Below are 22,418 nucleotides of genomic sequence, written 5' to 3'. Positions count from 1 at the left end.
GGGGACTGAGAAAAGGACTCTGGGTATGGAATTAAGAGATCTTTAGTAACTTTGAAAAGGGAAATTTCAGTTGAATGATGAGGCTGGAAACCAGACTAAGGGAGTTAAGAAGAGAGTGAGAGGAAAAAAAATAGAGGCACCAACTTTTTATGATTATCTGGCCACAAAAAGGAGGAGAGTTATGAGAAGATAGCTAATGAGGGTGGATGGAGCAAGTGAGGCTTTTTCGAAGTGAAACTAAGTCTGAATGAATGAAATGTGAACATGAATGAAGTATAGATGCCTTTTTTTTTTGAAGCAGAAAAAGCTGTTTCATTCCTTCCAGCCACAAGCAGTGCCCCAAATTCAGTTCTAATGCCTTTAGGCCCAAATATACAGTTGAAGCTACTAGTCCTATTTTATGAAGAGATAACACTCTCCAGTAGATAGAAGAGATAATACTTCCAGCCAGAGTTCACATGCAATGAATGTGCTTAGGTCACATAGTTTATTTAGAACATTGGACACAGTAACAGCTGTATTGTTTGATGAAGAATTGTGAATGACTTAGCTTTTCTCAAATCATCCAAGACAATCTCAAAGGACTAATGATGAAGCATCCTATCCCACTCCAGAGAAAGAACAGATAGTGACTGAATACAGACTCAAGCAGGATATTTTCACTTTCTTTCATTTTCTCTTTTATTTGAGTCTTCTTGTACAAAATGACTGATACAGAAATGTTTTATATAATTGCACATGTATACCCTATACCTGATTGTTTACCATCTCAGGGAGCGAGGAGAGAGAGGGAGGGACAGAATTTGGAATGCAAAACTTTAAACAAAAATGTTAAAAAATTGAAAAACAAGTTTATTTGCTTAAGTGTCAGGAGCTTTTGGGAATAGATAAGGAAGGTTCATAATTAGCCTCACTATTCTATACAAAAAATGAGCTGGCTTAAGTCTGACCTTGGGCCAATCACTTTCTCTCCCCGAGGCCTCAGTTTCTGGACCCACCTCATTGGCCCCCGAGGTTCCCAGCTCTAGATCCATGGTCCTTAAGAAATTTGTTCTTCCTGAATTGGATCTGTTCTAATAATTAGATAAGACTCATTTGTGACTAGCAGGATTACTCACAAACGAATCATGATTATATTTAAGTACAAAGAGTGGTTTTCTGAGTAAGGTCTGCTTTAATGAGTGGGTGAGATCCGTTTATTATTAGCAAGAGTACTCACAAGGAATCTTGAATGTACTTAAGTACTAGAAAAAGAAGCTTTCATAAATGAGCCCTACTTTAATAAATGGCTATAACCCATTTGTAATTATTGGTCCCATTTTCAAACAAACAATGAATAGGGCCTTAAGTTCTTGGAAAGTTGGTTTCTAAATAAACCTTCGTATAATCTAAATTACACAATTTTTTTTTTCCACATCAAATTCTTTCTTTGGAGTGCAAAGATCAGGTGTGATCCAGCTTCATAGGTTTATAGATTCCAAAACAGAGTCAGTGATAGCAGATCCCCTCATCTCCCCGGCCTCTTTCTGTGACCATGGGCTGGGTTTGTTTCCTGGAGGACCCTGACCTGTACCCCTGTGCTTATCGGGAACATGGAACATCTGGATAGAAATGATTTTTTTTTTATGAGGAAAGCAAAGTACAAAGTGTTTTTATTATTTATTATGTAGTAAGACAGGAAGCTAGGTCACGTGGGGAGACTCAGAGCCCAAATCTGGGAAGGGCAGCAGTGTCAGAACACAGGACCTCATGGGGGTGGCCACAGCTGTGACAGCTGTAATCAGCAGGGTGCCTGACTGGGTAATTAAAGCCTATTAATAAATATTTATTGAGCATCTGCTCTTGGGCAAGGTGCCTTCAAGAACACTGAACCTGAAGGTTATGCTAATGCTGTGCAAAGAAAAATCCCATTGTCAGAAGCAGCATGTTAGGAAGAAGTGATTAAGAGGTGATATACGTCCAAGTATTCATGCAACATAGCATCTATTCAGAGCGGTGGAAGGATATGTTTGGGGGAACATATGTTTGGAAACAAGAAAAATATTGGCTGGAGAAATCAGATATGCTTCCTTCCTAATGTAGGAAGAAGGTGGAGGCCTTCTGTTGAGAGATCCCGTGGTACGGTGGAGAGGTCACTTGATTCAAAGTCAGACAGCCCTGGGTTCAAATCCCAGTTGTCCTGCTTAGCCTGTGTGACTTTGGACAAATCGCTGCCCCTCTCTGGGCCTCAGATTTATCATCTGTAAAATGAAGGAGTTGGACTGGATGGCCTCAGAGGCCTCCCCCAGCCCTAAATCCATGAGCTTGCAATCCTAATATAAAAAGAGTTTGAGAACTGAGAGGCCATACTGTCCTGCTGAACTCCAAACCCCAGGATGCCAGTGCATTCTCAAGTACCCATTGCACCAAGAACAGAACATCAAAGCTGGGAGGGCCTTTAGAATAGGGAGTGTCGTAGCTGGGAGGGCCCTTAAAACACAGAATGTCAAAGCTGGGAGGGGCATTAGAATAGGCAATGTCAGAGCTTGGAGGGCCTTTAGAACACAGAATGTCAGAGCTGGGAGGGGCCTTAGAACAGGGAATGTCAGAGCTGGGAGGCCCTTTAAAACACAGAATATCAGGGCTGGGAGGGCCCTTAGAACAGATCATGTCAGAGGCAGCAGAGGCCTGCAAGATGAAGCTCCTCAGATGGGAGTAGAAGCTAGATCTCCTGATTTACAGGAGCAAGGCTGTGCCTGTTGGGATGCCCTGTTTGTTCTCTTAGGTACCTTGGGACTAAAAGAAAACATGATCTAGTTAGAACCACTGCAGTAAAGTAGCCCTGCCCCCGCTTACCTGCCATACCTGTCCACCAGGGGGCCAGCGATGAGGGCTCCTAAGAGGCCCCCCAGAGAAAACATGGACACGGTGACGGACCAGAGAAGAAGAAGCAAACTCTCATCCATGAACTTGCCATAACGGTCAAAGTAGGTTTCGTTGTAAAATGATTTCAAGACCTGGAAAACACCCCCATCCCCGTCACCCCAAAAGACACCACATGACTCAGGAGAAATGATGATTCAGATGAGTCTCAACTCCCCACACAGCAGAGGTCAAGGACTTGTGCAGGGACTCTCCGAGGAAGAGGCTTTTCAGTCCATAACCCAAGTGACTTAGCTGATCCAGAGCATACGAACAAGGAAAAGGGAAAAGCAGGGGGACCGTGGACCTGGGCTACCAAAAGGCTTCTCTCTCTTCTTTGCCCAAGACTTCACCAGAATCCCAGAATATCAACATTGGATGGGGCCTCGGGATCCTCCCATGCTTGGGCAGGAATCCCTTTGGCAACATACCCTAATTCCAGACTTCTCTGCAGCCCTGGACTTGTGGAGATCTTCCCCCTCCACACCCCCCCCCCTTTCTGGGTACTCTCTTCTCTCTGAGTCTCTCTCTCTCCATGTCTCTCTCTCTCTCTCCCCCCCTCTCTCTCCTCTTTCTGTCTGTTTGATGACTTTTCAACTTCCTTTGCCAGGTTATCAGTCTTTTTTGCCCCCCAGCTAAGGTTGTCCCCCAAGGCTCTGTTTGGGGTTCTCGTCACTTCTCTTTCTACATTCTATATTTTGGTGACCTCATCAGTCTTCATGAGATATCTCCGTTGCAGATATCTCCTGTTGTTGTTGTTCATTTTTCACTTGTGTCTAACTTTTCATGACCCCATTTGGGGTTTTCTTGGCAAAGGTACTGGAGTGGTTTACCATTTCTTTCTCCAGCTTATTTTGCAGATGAGGAAACTGAGACAAACAAGGTGAAGTGACTTCCCCAAGATCACACAGCTAATAATTGCTCCAGGTAGGATTTGAAGTCAGGTCTTCTTGGCTCCAGGCCTGGCATTCAATCTACTGCACCACCTGGTTGCCCCCAGATGACTCCTAGATCTACTTATCTAGCCCTAGACTTTCTCTTGCCCTCCAGTTTCACATAACCAATTTGCCCGTGGTACTTCTCCACCTGGCTCTCCCCAGGGCATCTCAACTTTACCATGTCCAAAACAGGATCCCTTTTCTTCCCCATTAAATCTACCTGTGCTCCAGACTTCCCTTTTTCTGTTGGTGACCACACCATCTTTCCAGGCGCCCAGATTCACAACTTTAGCATCATTCTTGACTTCTCCCACTCTTTCGTCTCCCATATCCAATCAATGGCCAAATCTTGTTGATTGGATCTGCCCAGCCTCTCTTGTCGGTCTTCTCTCTGCTCACAGGTCAACTCTCTAGTTTAGATCCTTAGCCTGTCTTCTCTGTTCCCAATTGAACTCATGGTTCTCTGTCTCTTCTCTCTCCAATTCAGCCTCCATACAATTGACAAAATAATCTTCCTTGAGTGCATATCTGATCACATCTTGCTTCTGATCTAGAAACTTCATTGGCACCCTACCACTTCTAGGATAAACCATGCAGTCTTTGTAACCACCACACCTAGCACAGTATCTGGTATGTAGTGGGCACTCAATAAATGCTTGTTGGATTGTATTGTATTGGCCATCCAGTCTCTACCCAAGGAATTTTAATGAAGAGGATCTCACTAGATGGCATTTATGGTTCAAACCATAGCTCACTAGAGCTGGACAATCCACACGTGGACACTCTCATCAGCTCATGCCATGATCATAGAACCTAGTATAGGGAAAAACAGTGGGATGCTGTGCTTTTCCCCATATGCAATATTCTATTTCCCCTCTCCAAACCCTTGCACTGAGTGTGCCCCTTACCAGGAAATGCCCTTTCCTCATCCACTTATCTTGCTTCAAGGATCGGCTCCAGTTTGATCTCTTGCATGAAACCTTTCCTGATGTCCTCACGTCATTAAGACCCTCCTTGCCACATTACTTTGTAAACGTTCTGTAGTTTGAACATCTTCATTTGTGCAGACATTAGTCATATCTTATTATATTATATTATAATATAATATAATATTATATAAATATATAAATATATATTTATATATATATTTATATATATAAATATATAAATATAATATAATATTATATAAATATGGTGTGTACAGGCACACACACACACACACACAGAGGAATGTAAACTCCTCGAGTACAGTGATTATTTTACTTTTGTCTTTGCATTTCCAGTGCCTTGTACATAGTACTCACCTAAATGCTTGCTTGCTGAATGAATGAATGAAAGAAAAAGCCCCTGGGCTTAGAGTCAAGAGAGACCTGGGTTGAAATTTCCCTCTTTGGCACTTATTAGTTATATGGACAAGCCATGAAGCTTCTGAGCCTCATTTTCCCTATCTTTAAAACAGGAATAATAATAATGATAATGCCTGCCATAACTACCTCATGGAGTGTCAATTTAATTTAAAATTCTCTGCAAACTTTGAGTTGCTATATATTCGCCAATTCCATCTTTCCAATTTGTCCCCTCTCACAAAGTGTGACTACAGAGGAGTCAGACTGATTTTTCTTTAAAAACAACCACAACAAATAAGACCAAACCTCACACAACAAACGAAGGGAGTTCCCTTCAAAGCAATTTTCTTGGGAGGTGACTTGCTTATTCAACCACAGGGCCATTGTTCAAAGTGTCTTTGGAGTTTCTCTTTGGGAGTAGAATGTAAGCTTCTTGGGGATTTGAACAGTTTCATGTTTGTCTTCGTGTGTGTCCTCAGTGTCCAGCACAGAGTCTTTCTTTTGAGGGGGGGAAGACAAGGCAGTTGAGTTTAAGTGACTTGCCCAAAGTCACACAGCTAGTACATGTGTCAAGTGTCTGAGGCTGGATTTGAACTTAGGTCCTCCTGACTCCACGGTCAGTGCTCTACTCACTGCACCACCTAGCTGCTCCCAGCACAGAGTCTTTCACTATGCGGGGAACTCCTGGTGTGAAAATTCCCTCTGTTGGTACAGACTGGCAACTCACAGGATCATAGATCCAGAGCTCTTGGGGACCTCATAAGTCATCTGGTCCAAAGCTTTTATTTCCCAGTTAACCCAGAGAGATTCACTGATGGTTTTCTCAGGGTCACACAGGTAGGAAGTGGTAGAGCCAGGACTGGAATTCAGATCCTGGTCCTCTGACTTCAAAGCCCATGCTCTTTTGACTGTGTTAGCACACAGCCCCTAACAGTTATGACAAAGTCTTATGAAGTAATGATGTAAGACTGGGGTAGTCTTTTAAGTGGCCATGCTCATCCAGCCCATATGGATCAAAGGCATGACTTGGACAAATCAAACCAATAAGCATTTATTAAGTAATTTCCATGGACTGGGCACTGTGCTAGTGGTTAGGAATACAGAAATTAAATATGGGATGGGTCCTGCCCTCAAGGAGATTACATTCTCTTCAGGAAAAGCTAAGTAAATACAAAGTAATTTGATGTATATGTGAAGGGAAGGCGTACAGTAAGGGGTAAAGAACTAACACCTTTCTTTCTTTCTTGCTCCAAAGCCCCCCTCCTCCTATGTCTAGTCTGCCAGGCTGCCCCGATTTTGTGCACACAGTAGGCACTTCATAAATGTTTGTTGGAGTTAGGCTGTTTGCTTCCAGGATGTGCTGTCCATTCTTCAGCATATCTGTGGCAGTGGTAAATCCTTGGAGGGTGGATTTTATTTTTTTTAAGCAGTCAGGACTCATCCAGGCCAAAGTCTAGTGACAAACAAGGCTTTTATTGTTTTGGATCCAAAATCCGGTGTGAATATTAAGTAATAAGAGACTACTATAATGTCAGCTCTATGAGAGAAAGGATAGTTTTGTTCTTTGAATTTATGTCCCTGTGATGCAGCATGGTGCCTGGCACATAGTATGCTCTTAACAAATTCTTGTTAATTGATTAGGAAACAAGCATTTATTAAGTGCCTAGCATATACCAGGCACTGTGCTAAACATTTTACCATTATTATCTCATTTGGTCCTCACAGTAACCCTGGGAAATAAGGAACTATTATTGTTCTCCCTTTACAGATAAGGAAACTGAGGCAGATAGAGGTCAAGTTAACTGCCCAGGGACACTCAGTCAGTAAGTTTATAGGTGAGACTTGAACTTGGACCGTCTTGACTCCAGGCCTGATGCTATAGACCTTATGCCCCCAGCTGCCTCAGGCAGAGCATATCTGGAGTACAGTGTTCAAGTCTGGGCACTGATAAACTAGTGAGTGTCCAGAGTAGGGCAGCTAGGTTGGTGAAGGAAAAGGGAGGATGAGATGAAGGAACTGGGGATGTATAGTTGGTAGAGCAGAGGACTTCGGGTGGACACAAAAGCGTTGTCATGTATTTGAAGGGTGGTCAGAACTATGGGCACTGGGGACAAATTGTCAGGGACCAGATTCAGCTGGCTGTCAGGACACACTGCACCACCAACTGCCCCTATATTCTTTACATCCCTGGATGTAACTGGGAGAGACAGTGAGCACACACTGTGCAATCCCCATGAGGCTCGGGGCCCTGCTTCTAGAAAGGCATGATGATATGTAATGATGTAAGACTATAGAAAGAAATCTCCCTGAAGTCAGGCCCTGTTTCCTAGTTTGTACCATTTACCAACATTCTCTAACTAGTTCCAGCCCAGTAAGCACATTGTGAAGAGGAGTCTTTTGATTGCCTGTGGATCTGAAACAGACATGTACTCAAAAGTGGCTAACCAGCCATTGTGAGTCACTTGGCTCTGGAGTTCTTCCCTGGTCATGTTTGAGGAGAGAGAGCTGTGGTAAACCTCTGGAAGGGAAGAGGTACCAGACTCTCCCCATTCAGGGCCAACTTGTGACCTTTGAATGTGGTCCTCTGTCCCTCACTGTTTTTTGTTTGCTCTTTCCTGGTTTTAGCCAGAGGATTGAAGACAGCTCTGACTTTGTGAGCTTCAAAAAGTTAGAATGATGAGCCAGTAGAGATCCAGGAGCTAATGTCCATGGCAGGATTTGAGTCACCAAAGGTCTAAGAGCTTGAGTCCAAACTAAACTTTGTAGCCAGACAGCCCAGTGACCAGACCCTGAGGACTGAGCTGGGGGACCCTGCCCAGTAGAAGCTGAGATGAGAACTCATCCATCTGCTATGGTACATTGGGAAGTGAATTTAAGTTTGAACTCACTCTCCCCAGGGACCAAGATGCTATAGGCGAGATTGTACCTCTAGGTGAAATGTTTACACTACTATTCTTTCAGTATCCTTGCAGTAAATATAACTTTGCAAAAGCTAATTTACATTAGTTGGTTATGGGGCTAAGGTGCTAATCTCTGGCAATTGACAGCAGGGGAATTGACACAGGGATGGGGACTCAGATCAGTAACATTAGAAAAAATACCTGCAGCCCCTGAGGGATACCTTAGCATCTTGAGAGGGACAGATTGCTGGACTGTCATGGGAGCGTGAGTTGTCAATAAGAATGTATTGTACGTTCATTACACAATGAAAGGCGCTGAACTTAGGGCTAAGTCTACAAAGAAAAGCAACAACAACCCCCCCCCCCCCCCACATACCAATGCCTGCCCTCAACAGAGTGTCTACCTCAACCGAATACGGATAAATCTAGGTGACACAGTGAGCATACAGAACATTGGACCTGGAGTCAAGGAGCTCTGAGTTCAAATATGGCCTCAGGTACTTAGTAGCTATGCCACCCCTGGGAAGGTCCCTTAGTCTCTCCCTGCCTCAGTTTCCTCATCTTTTAAAGCTAGGATAGTGCCTACCTCCCAGGTTTATCGTGAGGCTCAAATGAGATAATATTTGTAAAGCACTTTGCAAATCCCAGAGTTATACAAACCCTGGCTATTATTATTAGCTATTATTAGAATATAAGCTCCCTGAGGGCAGGGACTGTTTCAGGTTTGTCTTTGTATCCCCAGTGCCAAGCACAGAGCCTGGCATGTAATGGGAGCTTAATAAGTGCTTGTTGGTTGATATAAAGATTAAAAAGACAAACCAGGTCCTGTCCCCAAGCTGGGGGACATTCCAATTCTATTGGAATGCTTCTTGGGGAAATTGTAGAGTGAGTGCTGGTCAGTCAGAGTGTGAACTAAATGACCTCTGAGGTCCTTTCCCGTCCTCAGATTGGGTGATTTGATCTGCTGGGGTAACTCCATTCAACTCACCAAGCAGGCTTCCCAGCCTCTCACTGCCACAGTAATCATGCAACATTAAAAGACTCCCCGGTTCAACACAGTGTGGTGGCTTGAAGGCAAGGACTGTGGCTTCTCGGTATTTATTACCTGTGTTTAATTCCCACTCTTTGAAGTGGCCACTGGAGGATTCTGCCTGTGGGAGGTGCTCAGGGCACAAGGGTTCCTTAGTTTGACATCCAGGTTCCCACTTCCCCCAAGCCCTTTCTTCTCCTTCCATTCACTCCCTGACCTCATGCCATCCCCAGGCTGGGCCCCAGCCCACCTTGTGAGGTGTGTTGACCACGGAGATGTTGTAGCCATATTGGAAAACAGATCCGAAGGCAGCTGCCAGGGTCGCCAGGGCCAGCACAGGGGTGAGCCTCTGTAAAAGAAAAGGACTGATCCAGCCAGGGTTGGGGACACAGGGCACTTTTGTATCCTCACAGGCTGGTTTGGGGAGTGGGGGAAGGGGAAGGAGGAGGGGAAGAATAATGGCAGTTGGAAACGACTTTCCTAACTTGTACCTCTGAAGCAACATGTCATAGGGCCATAGATACAGAGATCCTCTCATGGAGGGGTTCTAAGATTGTGTGTGTGTGTGTGTGTGTGTGTGTGTGTGTGTGTGTGTGATAGACCCCTCTGGCAGTCGGGTGAAACCTACAGAACTATACACTTTTAAATGAAATAAAATAAATAGGATTAGATGGCAAGCCAATTACACTGAAATCCAGCTATCAAAATACTTAGAAAGCAAAGATCACAAAGCCCAGGTTCAGAACCCCTGCTTGATCCAACGTCTCATTTTCCATATCAGTACAGGGAGGCAGGGAAAGTAAAATGACTTGACCAAAGTCAGCCATAGCAGTGCTGGGATTCTCATTGACATCCTTCGAATCCAGCGCTCTCCCCTCAGACCGCATAATTTCCCAGGTGTTTTCATAGATACCAGAGGCAGCCAGAGACATTCTACTTAGATTTTTCCATTTCTCTCCCCTCCCTGCGCCTCTCTTTTCAGGGCTAATCCTATAGACACAGCCCATTCCCTCTCCACGGACACAGCCCAAGCCCGCTCCTCGGACACGGCCCGTCCCCCCTCCACGGACACGGCCCGTCCCCCTCCACGGACACAGACTGTCCCCCCTCCTTGGACACAGCTTGTCCCTCCATAAAGAAAAGACCCTCTTGGGTTTTAGAAGTCAAGTAGCACAGAGTCCCTCCGGGGCAAATATTCTCTCGTATTTATTGTTGTGCAGACACAGGTGCGTAAAAACGCTTTTGTAATAGAATCGGGCTGTGTTGGGATGGAAGCGCCTCGTTTCTTTATTATCATCGCTATCAGCACACCAATTGTCATACAGGCAGGCAGTGTGATCGAGGAAAGGAAATTCCAGACTTAGGGTCGGACCCCGACTTCGGCACTGCCTCTGACATTTACAAGCTGGGTGACTACGGGGAAATCGATGAACTCCTTTGGGCTTTAGGCAACTCTGTACTGTCGGTCTAGGCTGGTGTGCTTTGTGCTGGGTGGACAGTTTCCGTTGGTATAATCACAGTTAGTAATTATTGTCCCCACGGTAACTGGTTTTCTATTTCTTCCAGGGTATCCTAATAACTAAAGTCAGACTGTCCCCTCTTCCTTCCTTTAAAAAAGTCTTAATTTCAAGCAGCCCCAGAGAGCTCTGCTAGCATTAACCAGTCACTCATCTTTGTAGGAGGCATGATGGGAAAAGGGCCAGATTTGGAGCCAGAAGATTTAGGTGTGAATGCCACCTTTTGCCCATTCCTACCTTGGGCAAGTCACCTAATATTCCTGGGCCTCAGTTTTCTTACCAGTAAAATGGGAGAGTTGGAATAAATGACCTCTGAGGTCCCTTCCAGCCTCAGAGCTAGGATTCTGTGATCCTGTCTCCCTACAGGAAGCAATGTAGCTGTCCCCAAGTCCTCAGTCTTAGCCCTCGATCTGCTGGAGAAGGGGGCAAGTGTCCTGGACTTGGGACTTACCCCCTTCCTGAGTGGTTCAGGTGGCAAAGTCTCCATCTCTTGCTTTTCCATCTTTCCTCTGGCAGCACTGCCCTGGCCAGGTGTCCCTGTGTCTCCTAGCTGAGCACTCAGGGAATGTGCCCTGCTTCCCGTTATTTCTAGTACGATAGAGCCAGTGGCAACTTTATTACCTTGGGTAACATAGTCCATTGGTCCTATGGACCCTGCTGGCTTCACACTTCCCTCGCCCTTACAGCTATTGATAAGACACACTTGATGCTTTATCATCGTGATATACTGTATGAATTCTGCCCTTGGGTTACCTGACAGAAACTAAGAATGAGACAGCCCCAGAGCTGCTGGTCATCTACACATCATTACCCCCTGCACAGGAACAATGCCCGGGGCAGATGCCTAGAGTTCTGTCAAGGAGAGCCCCAGAGAAGTATGAGCCGGCTTGAAAGAAATCAGGCCGAGGGTTAAGATGGATGGAATAATGCATCTTTTCTGTGCATTATGTGAGACCCCACAACTTCAGATTAATGGGATGTGTGTGCCAAAATAGGATCACAAATTCAGACCTGGAAGGGACCTTAACGGTTATCCAGTTCAATTTTATCATTTTATAGATGAAGCCAAGAGAGGCTAAATGATTTGTCTAAGGTCACAATAGGATAATGAACAGCAAAGGGAGGTTTTGAACCCTGGCCTTCTGAATATTCATTCAAGGTTAAAAAAATATTTATTGGATATTTCCTCTGGGGATAGGAAGATAAGATACAGTTACTGTCCTCATGGAGTTTACAATTTAAGAGGGGAGGGAAGCCATGGTAACATATGAATATAACTCTGGGCAGGAAGTTAAAAGATATCATGGGGAGAGGTGCACGATTGGGGTGGGGGAGGTGATGGAAAGGGAATCAAGGAAGATCAGGCAAAGCTTCATGGAAGAGATGGCTTTTGACTTCAGTCTTGAAGGACAGGTGAATTTTTTTCTTTTAAAAAAGTGTTATTGTTGCCTTCTGTTTTTATTTTAGGATAACTTCCTCTAAGTGTTCTGACTCTGAGCCTTTCCTTTTAAACAAATAAAAGGAAAGGAAACCAACTCAGTAACCGTGGCTGATGGTGTATGCCACATTCCACCCCCGTAGCCCCCTACTCCTCTCCTGAGAAAGGTTTCATTTTCTGTTTTCCAGGACCAAGATCACTCCTTACAATTTATCAGCTTTCAACTGTTCTGAGGATTATAATTTATCTTATTGTAATCACTACATATATTGTTTTTTGATGCTACTTTTTTTTCTCTGCATCGCTTCAACACAAGTCTTCCTGTTTTTCTCTGAAATTCTTATATTTGTTGTTTCTTACAGGGCAATAACATTCCATTCCATTAATATATCACAATTCTCTAATTGATGGGCATCTCGTCATCCTGACTTTCATCTTGCCACTGGAGTTTGATGATTGTGAAAGAGAGACTGAATCTGACGAGTTTGTGGAAGTGTGCCTCCCTTAAATCCACAGATGAGTCAAGACATCACCCCATGATGTCATTGGTCCTCTTCAAAAATGAAGGACGAACAACAACTCTAGATCTAGTCCTTATCCCTTAGACTACTGTGATCACCTCCTAACACATCTCCCTTCTTCTACTTTCCCCCTCCAATCCATTTTTTCTGCAGAGATGGCAAAATAATATTCCTGAAGCATACTGGTTTGAGCGTGTGCTCCAACTCTGCTCAAACTGTGTTCAAACACTGCTCAAAAAACTTCATTGCCTCCCAACTGCCTTGAAGAAAATATGGCTCTAAAAACCAACCCAACTCCAACCAGAAGCCAGGTCATTTGGCTTGTGAGAACTAATCGTTAAATGTTCAGTGTGAGCATTTACACTTCAAAAATCAGTAAACTATTCTATGTATTTGCTGAGTCTAACTCTCTTTCCTACATAATAAATTTCAGCCCTATGTGGAACCCAATGATTACTAATTATCAATTAGCAAAAACTAAACTCATAGTGTTTTCTGTGCTTATATAGGATTTTCCTGAGATCTTGTTTGTGGGAAAATTCCACAATTGGCTACAGGTAGATATTGGGGCTCTCTTACCTTGCCTTGCTTAAATGCTCTAGAACTCACAATGTCTGCCCACTGCCCATCACACACAATCTAAATTCCCTCTGCCTAGGTGTTTCAACAATCTGGCTAGCAGCTGTTGTGGGGATGAAAGACCAACACAAGCCCAACAACAAGTATGCTGCCAGCATGCTGCAAAAGCCAAGGTTCTTTTGATCTGCTTTACTAAAGAAAGCAACGTTAAAGGGTTAACAAGCTTACTTTAATTCAGCATCCAAATACCATTCACTTAGTTCGGGGGAAAAAGCCAGCACCCTACACTTTAGAGCAAAATACAAACAAATTACAGACATTGACAGACAGACCTAATACAATTCATGGTTACCAACATCTGAGTTCACCCTGGGAGCTCATAACAAGGGCTGGCCCAGAGTCACATGAGCCACCACTGCTGTGGGTAAGAGCTTCGAAAAATAGAAAGCCAACCCCTGGTTTTATATCTTTTTCAGGGTCAAGGGTGAGTTACACATGCGACTCACCCATGTGACCTAAAGTCGTCACAAAGAGGCAAAGTAAACCCATGTGGTCTAAAAGCCTCTGATGTCCCAAACATGTCACTCAAACTCATGTGTAAACTAGGCCCCCCCCTGAGGTAAGGAGGTCACCAAGGACTCTCAATCTAATCAAGGAAACAAAGGCCAGACTCTTCAAGGTTGCTTGGTAGAACTGAGTGCTAAGAGCCCATTTTGTTTACCAACACATTAGGCCCTCCCAAGGCGGGTCCCTCTTTGATTAGCCAACCTTCTCTGCACTCTGCCCCATCAGTTTCCGTGTTAACCTAGTCCATTCAGAATCACAGAGTCTCAGAACTGGAAGGGACCCCAGAGGTCACTTAGTCCAGCTCAGTCAAACTCTAATAGAAACAGGGGCTGCCAATCCATGCCCAAGGATTCCTGTGGGCTGCACATTGACTTAGTTTTAAAGTATAATATTATCTCCATTCTATCATATTTGTATTTGTCTTTTTATGTTTTGCAATTACATTTTAATCTGGTTTGAGCCATACTCTGGAGCACTACGTGTCACATCTATCCCATCAAACTGGTTTTTCCATCTCCTATCTCTGTACAAGTTGTACTTCATGCCTTATATGGCTCTAAAAACCAACACAACTCCAACCAGAGGTGTGCTGAAGCCAGCTCATTCATCTGAACTCGGTCCTAACCTCCAGTTCTCTCTGTTCCTCACACATGACACGCTGCCTCCCATCATTAGATTGTAAACTCCCTGATGACGAGGTCTATTTTTTTGCTTCTCTTTGTATCCCCAGTATTTAGCGTAGTGCCTGGCACATAGTAGGACTTAATAATGTTAACTGATTGATTGATCTCCATGACTTTGCACTGGCCATTCTACATGTCCTCACCTTCACCTTATAGAATCCCCTTTTTTCCTGCAAGAGCCAGCTCATAGCATCACCTTTCACATGAAGTCTTTCTTTACCCCCTAAAACCTTATGCCCTCTATCCCTATTTTGTGTTTATTTTCTTTATATATGCTCTCTATTTATATATGTAGGAATTATTTCATTCTTTGTATTTACCTTCCTAAAACCTAGAGCAATGCCAGTCACATAGTAGGAGCTTATTGGTGCTTGTTAATTGATTGACCCAGAAAAGCAATATACAAAATGACAACAGTAGTGTAAATGAATGTTCCATTGAGTGACAAGGTTGCCCTTTTGTAAGGGGTATGTGTGGTCCTCGTGTCATAGAATACCACAGTCTAGAGGACTTTAGTCTCCTTCTAGGGGGTTAGGATCAAAGTGCCTGGCACACAGTAGGCACCTAATAAATGATTGTTCTCTTCCCCTTCCTCCCCCCTCTCACCAAGGGCCCCCAGTGATGGGCTCTCATTTTTTAAAAAAAATTGTGTTTTTCAAATTACATGTAAAAACAAATTTGACATTTGTTTTTGTAAAATATTAAGTTCCAAATTCTCTCTTTTCCTCCTTCCCCTCCCTAAGAAGGCAAGCAATTTGATATAGATTATACACGTGCAGTCATGCCAAATATGTTTCTATATTAGCCATGTTGTGAAAAAACACAGACTTCTCCCCTCAAAAAAAAAAACCACCAGAAAAAGTTGTTTGATTCTTTTTTAAAAATTCTGCTTCGATCTGCATTTAGACTCTATGAGATCTTTCTCTGGAGCATTTTTTATCACGGGTCCTTTGAAATTGTCTTGGTCACAGAAGCTGAGCCATTCACAGCTGATCATCGTACAATGTTGCTGTTGCTGTGTACAGTGTTCTCCTGGCTCTGCTCACTTCACTCTGTATCAGTTCATATAAGCCTTCCTAGGTTTTCTGAAACTATCCTGCTCATCATTTGTTAGACACAATAGCATTCCATCACAATCATATACTACAATTTGTTCAGCCATTCCTCAGTTGGTGAGCATCCCCTCAATTTCCAATTCTTTGACACTGCAACAAAGAGCTGCTATAAATATTTTTGTACACTTAGGTCCTTTTCCTTTTTCTTTGATCTCTTTGGTATACAGACCTAGTAGTGGTATTGCTGGGTCAAAGTGTGCGCACAGTTTGATTGTCCTTTAGGCATAGTTCCAAATTGCTCTCCAGAATAGTTGGATCAGTTCACAACTCCACCAACAGTGCATTAGTGTCCCAATCTTCCCAGATCTTCAACATTTATCATTTTCCTTTTCTGTCATATTAGCCTATCTGACAGGTGTGCAGTGGTACCTCAGAATTATTTTAATTTTCATTTTTCTAATCAATAGTGATTTAGAACATATTTAGAACAATATAATTTAGAACAGACCTAATACAATTCATGGTTACCAACATCTGAGTTCACCCTGGGAGCTCATAACAAGGGCTGGCCCAGAGTTACATGAGCCACCACTGCTGTGGGTAAGAGCTCTGAAAAAGAGAAAGCCATATGATTATAGATAGCTTTAATTTCTTCTGAAAACTACCCATTTATATCCTTTGAACATGTATCAATTGGGGGAATGACTCATATTCTTACAAATTTGACTAAGATCCCTATATATTTGAGAAATGTGGCCTTTATCAGAGAAACCTGTAAAAACATTTCCCCAATTTTCTGCTTTCCTTCTAATGTTGGCTGCATTGATTTTGTAATGGACTCATAGATGACTTATGTCCAGTAATAGCAGCCCAGACTGCTTCAAAGTCTCAGAAGGAGAGAGAGAGAAGCAATAATTCTGAGATAGGATGTGCCATTCAATACCGATTGCCCATATGGCACAAGAGAGAGAAAGAACTCTTTTCTCTCCAGCCTCTCTTTACCATAATTCTCCAAAAAAATCAACCTAGAAAGCCAAATTCAAAAGATATTATTAGCTGATAATCTCTGGAAAAGTGCTTCATCTCTACAGAAACACTATCCTGACTGGGAGGCTGGGAAACCAGGCTTTCTGAAAATGCCACAGGAAGGCAGCTGAACTAATGAGATTTCTAATGACCAATTTTGCTCATAGGAGACGTGATCCAATGTACCTCTCACAACTCCATAGAGATGGGGAAGTATGGGTGCAGACTTGTGCACTCATTGTCATGTAGTCATAGATATATAGCTGGGAGGGACATTAGAGGTCATCTTGTTCAGAGACTTCAGAGGAGGAAACTGAGGCTGATATGGCTTACCTGTTCATCTTTGTTATAAGGGAGGATTCTATGACAGTTGTGGGAGAGCTATATTCAGCCATATGACAATGATATAAAAGGAAGACATTGATAAAATTTTAATAAATAAAAATAAATTCAGCAAGCAGGTCAGAAGAGCGAGTTTGCAGATCTCTTCAAAGCCAATGGAATGATCAGTAAAAATTGGTGACCAATAAAGCTTGCAAATAGGCAGCTTGACCAACTGGGCAGAAAGCAGGCCTTTGGAATATGGAATACTTGGGTTGAAATCCTACCACCCTGTAATAGTAATTAAGGTGGGCCTTTTTGGTGTTGACCTGTAATGATTCTGGCCTTTGTTTGAATGGGGCAGATAAAGTGGGATATTTTTGTATTTCTTAGCACTGAGACAATTGGGAGCCATTGATTTGTATCTGATGTGATATTGAGGCTGAGGAACTTCTCCACACCCAGCCTGGGTGAGGTCAGGGCCCTCTGGACCCCGAACAGGTTATACAAATGCAAAGGTTAGCATTCTCACTGGAAGCTCTGAGCCACAGGAGGAGTGGTGTGTGACTCTGGGCCAGCTGTTATAATGAGCTCCCCGGTTGTACACCCAGATGTTGAATTGTATTTGGTCTGTAATTCTGGGTGCTAGTTCTTTCCCCCTGAACTAAGCAAATGATATTTGTATGCTGGATTCAAGTAAGATTGTTAACCCCTTAACGTTGCTTTCCTTAAGTAAAGCAGATCAAAAGGACGTGTGTTGGCAGCTTTCCGGGTGCTGGTTGTTGGTGGATCTTATACCCCCACAGAAGCTGCTAGCTGTATTGTTGAAACACACCCACACATATTGGACCCTGGGCACAGTTTAGTGGTGGGTGTTAAGATGGCTGGATCTGGAGTCAGGTAGACCTCAGTTCACATCTGACCTCAGTCACTCAGTAGCTGTGTAACTCTTGGGCAAGTCACTTAACCTCTGTTCGCCTTGATTTTCTCTTCTGTAAAATGGGGATAATAATAGTACCTACTTCCCAGGGTTGTTATGAGGATCAAATATTTGTAAAGAGCTTAGCATCATACCTGGCACATAGTAGGTCTATATAAATGTTAGCTATTGTTACTACTATAATAATTGTGATTTTTATTATCATTAATCTCTCTGTGCCTTCAGACCACTCTCTAAGACCTGAAGTTGTCTTGTCTTAGTAGAGGAATGAAATGACAGGTAAGGTAAGAAAACATCTCATTTGGTCTTTACAACCTTGAGGGAATCAAGGTTCTTTTTAATCCCCATTTTACAGGTGAAAATGCTGAAACTAATAAGGGTTAGAGAGGGCAGTGGAACCCAAGTCTTTCCCTGCTCTCAGGCTCTCCACCACATCCCTTCCTTTCTGAATTCTTGTGACAAAAAGCCCAAAGCACTCCGGGAGTTCTTAACAGCCTCCTACCACTGGAGAAAAACAAACCCAAACCTGGGGGAGGGAGAAGGCAAAAGGGAAAGGGAGGTATGTGCCCTGACACATCCACCCTTGTTTCCCTAGGATTTCACAGTCTGGGAGAGTGGGAGCTGGTGAGTCAGAGGTATAAATTCTGTGCAAGTCATAATAACAGCTGACATTTCCATGGGGCTGTATAAGTTTGCACAACATTTTCCATATATGATCTTGTTGAACTCACAAGAAGCCTGTGATGTAAGTATGATGGGGGGTAGCCCACTCATTTTGCATATGAGGAGTGATTTGCCCATTAGTATTCTGGTCTTAACACAGTGCCTGGCACACAGTAGGTACTTAATTAAATTAAATTTAAAAATATAAAGGAAGAAGGTTCAGCAGTATCAGATCTGAAACTACATTATAAGGCTGTAGTTATCAAAACTACCTGGTACTGGCTAAGAAAGACAAAGGTAGATCAATGGAACACAGTAGACATACAATTTATAGCAGCAAATAAATATAGTAACCTTGTATTTGGACAAGTGTAAAGACTTAACTTTTGGGGACAAGAATTCATTATTTGGTTAAAAAGTGTTGGGAAAACTGGAAAGCAATATGGCAGAAATTGGGCATAGACTTATATCTTATGCCATTTACCAAGATAAGGTCAAAATGGATATCTGACCTAGATACAGGGAGAGAGAGAACAAGAAAATTAGAAGAACATGGAACATATTACTTATCAGACTTATGGATAAGCAAACAATTTATGAATAAACACAAGAGAGAGCAGAGTGAGGTGTAAAATAGATAATTTCGATTACATTAAGTTGAAAAGGTTTTGTGTAAATAAAACAAATGTAGCTAAGATCGAAGGAAAGCAGAAAAATAGGGGAAAAGTTATAGAGGGTTTCTCAGATAAACATCTCATATCTCAGTATAGACAAAGAACTTTGCAAAATCTATAAGAATACAAGTTATTCCTCATGATAAATGGTCAAAGGATATGAACAGGTAGTTTTCAGATGAAGAAGTCAAAACAATTTATGGTCATATGAAAAAATACTCTAAATCATTATTGATCAGAGAAATGACAATTAATGAATGCTTATTGAATAATGGGTCTTTGTGATGCCAATCCCAGCACATCAAGCTACCCTCTCAAGACACAAGAGTTCTAATTGTCTGCCTAAAAGGGACACAGAGAGGGGAGGAACTCTTAGTGTGGGGAGCAAGCTATATCCTGTTTAGGGCTCTTAGATCTCTGCAAGGCAGGGTCAATTGAGAATGGGTCTATTCACAGCAAGGCCAGTTTTAGGATAAGAAGACTTGGCAAAGAAAACCCACCTTTGTAGCTGATTATCTATATGGGAAATGACAGAAATGTTTCAGTCTGGTTATCTATATGCGAGAGAACATAAATGTTTCAATTTGGTTAGCCTTGAATAAAAATAGTGTCTCACTGCCAGGAACAAGGAGATAAAAATCTTAACCAATGCTTTATTATACTCTTTTTTGAAGTCTGGATAACTCAGCAATTAACCTGTATAAAATACTGTCAGTAACTTCATAAAAATCAGTTTATAGCCTGAGTATACAACTCTACTAGCCCCATGTCTTTGTCTTTTTGTGTCAATTACTTCATCATATATTCACACCACTGCTGGTACAGCTGGCATCAGGAACAGGGACAAGTGAAGGACTTGAGAGACAAAGTAACATCTTACCAATATAGGCTCCGGAGCATATTCAAATAAGAGGTAAGAGGATTACTCCACTGAGCTTAGTGGGGGATTGTAGAAATTTTAGAGATCTTAGAGAGTTAGAAAAGTAGATTTAGAAAATTGAACTATGGGACAGATACAATTTAAAGATAGGGATCTGCATCTGCAAGTATTAAGAAAAATTGTGAAAAAAAGAGGTTTTTGTATGACAGAAGAACAAAAACAAGAAGGTACAATTGATTTAGAAAGATGGGAGATTATTGAAAAACAAATGAGTAAAAGATTAAGGGAAGATCGACCAGAACACTTCCCAATGTCAGCCTTTTCCATATGGAACATTTTAAAAATATGTCTTACTCCAGAAGGAAAAGTTCCTATGGTACAAAGAACAATTAAGCATGATATTGGGGTTGGGGAGAGATTTTGTGACCCTCAGCCCAGGGATGGATGATGACAACCCACTGGGGGTAGACTAGCTAATTGGGAATTATCAAAGTAGAAAGGGAAAAGAAAAATGCCGGATTTGTGTAAATCCTTTTTGTGCATCCTGTCATTTTCTGTCTGTATCTGTTTTGTGTTATATGTCTCTGTGTGAAGAGAGTATGTTATCTGACTCTTTGTTGTTAATGTTGTTGAAATAAGAAAATGCTCTTTCTTTCCCCCTTCATTCCAATTCTGGCCAAATTTGGAATGTGAAGACAGATAAGAAAGAAAATGGGAATCTTTTCCTCTTAAATTTAAATGAAATGTATTACTCCTAAATTTGATGTTTAAGATAAGTTAGAATTTATTATGCTATCTGGCACTAGGCAAATTTGGAAAATGCATAGATCTGAAAAAGAGATACTTTGAGTTTCCCAGTGTGGGGGAGAAGGGACAAGGTACCACTGGATCTTTTCCAGAGTCCCACTCACCTTGGCTGGAGGATTCAAGGTTCTCACTTCCAAAAAAGTTTTTAAGGAGTGAACACAGAAGTGAAATTTACTCGAGTTAAAATTAGAACCATTAAGATCTTTTCACCTGTCTTGGACTGAGCCAGGGCTGCAATAAAATTTAGAGCAGCTAAAAATTCTTTAGCAGATTCTGTTAACCATAGACAATCTGGTGAAGCATATGAAATCTTTTTCAAAATAATAATACACTTATGAATGTGAAGAAAATTCAGTTTAAATGACAAAAGATATATATTTTTTCTATATCCCCCTCCAATCGTCTGTAGACTCCTTGGGGGGTTAAGAATTCCAGCTCAATGTCAGAAGTATATACAAAGATGTTTTAATTCATGTGTGGTTAATAAGAATCACCATGAGACTAGTATAAATAAAAAACTGGAAAAAGGACTTTAAAAAATCTAGAATGTGCTTTCCCAATTTTTAGAATTAAGAACTTTAGTAATGATCCTATAAACAGAATTGGAAAATATTTAATAACATAAAGGTATTAAATAAATCAATAGAATTAATAAGTAGTTTTTTTATATACGACTACAGAGATCCTTATGTGCAATTTAGTGACCCTCATTCCTATTTGAGTTTGAAACAAGTGGCTTAAAGCTTCCAAAACAGAGAAATAAAAGCAGAGAATGAGAGCCAATCTGAATCTCAATTTTACCCAAAAGACTGTTACTTACTATATTCCTGAGAAACAAAAATACTTCTTAGAATAGGAATTATCTCAATAGATATATATTTCTAGCTTGCTGTGGTCATCCTAAGTTTGCTACTTGGAAAGTTTAAAAAGTGATTTAGCTGCGAATATACAATAGAGAGCTGGCTCCTTTTCAAAATAATTGCCCCACTTACTAACTGCTTTTTCTTATTTAGGCCCTTTATTCTGATGTTTTTTTTTCATGTAAAGTCTCTATGTAAATTAAATTATAATAACATTTAAACTGTAAAAATTAAAATACATGTTGCAACAAAAGCTCTACTCCCTGTTCTCTACTTTGCTACTTTGTTGCCCTCTCATATCCCACTGACAACAGCCCTCGATCCCTGGGCGTCCTGACGCCCACTCTTCTACGCAAGCAGAAGAACCTCTTGTCTCAAGCCCCCAGGTCCTTGCTCCCACACCACTGGAACCTGGAATTTTTGCTCCAAGTTTCCCAAAGCCCAGCAACCCCCATTAGGAAGCAAAGGTTCCTCAGGGACCCTCCTCAATGACTCCTCAGACCTTTAATTCAGGAGCTGGACTCTACAGCTTCCCAGCACTCCCTGGTCCTTAGTCCTGCTCCCCTTTCCCAAATCCCTGGCTCGACCACCCCCAGTCCACAGCCAAGCTCTGCAACTGTGGGGAGAAAAGAAAAGCCTCTCTGCTTGGTAAGCCCAATATATGTAATGATTTGGGAATGCAATTAATGTCATCTGAAATTTTTCTGTTTGTACTATTATCGTACTTCTAAATTGTAGTAAAATTCTCTTATATTGTAAAACTTGAGTGAAT

The 22,418-nt window shown here is 42.1% G+C and overlaps 1 protein-coding gene across 1 annotated transcript in view; it reads right to left on the bottom strand.

Moving 5' to 3' along the window:
* The window catches only part of LOC118839466 (solute carrier family 2, facilitated glucose transporter member 7-like), a 30,309-nt gene extending 19,175 nt beyond the window's left edge, over positions 1-11,134 (bottom strand). Inside the window, exons 1-3 of the mRNA XM_036746932.1 lie at positions 11,084-11,134; positions 9,366-9,464; positions 2,836-2,996 (exon numbers count right to left, since the gene is read on the bottom strand). Coding sequence (XP_036602827.1) covers positions 2,836-2,996; positions 9,366-9,464; positions 11,084-11,134 — 311 coding nt within the window. The remainder of the gene's footprint in view (positions 1-2,835; positions 2,997-9,365; positions 9,465-11,083) is intronic.
* Positions 11,135-22,418: the final 11,284 nt, after the last annotated feature.

The sequence above is a fragment of the Trichosurus vulpecula genome, chromosome 2 (assembly GCF_011100635.1).
Source record: "Trichosurus vulpecula isolate mTriVul1 chromosome 2, mTriVul1.pri, whole genome shotgun sequence".
NCBI classification, from domain to species: Eukaryota; Metazoa; Chordata; class Mammalia; order Diprotodontia; family Phalangeridae; genus Trichosurus; species Trichosurus vulpecula.
The sequence above is the reverse complement of the archived record's forward strand: the minus strand, read 5'-3'. Positions and strand labels throughout refer to the sequence as shown.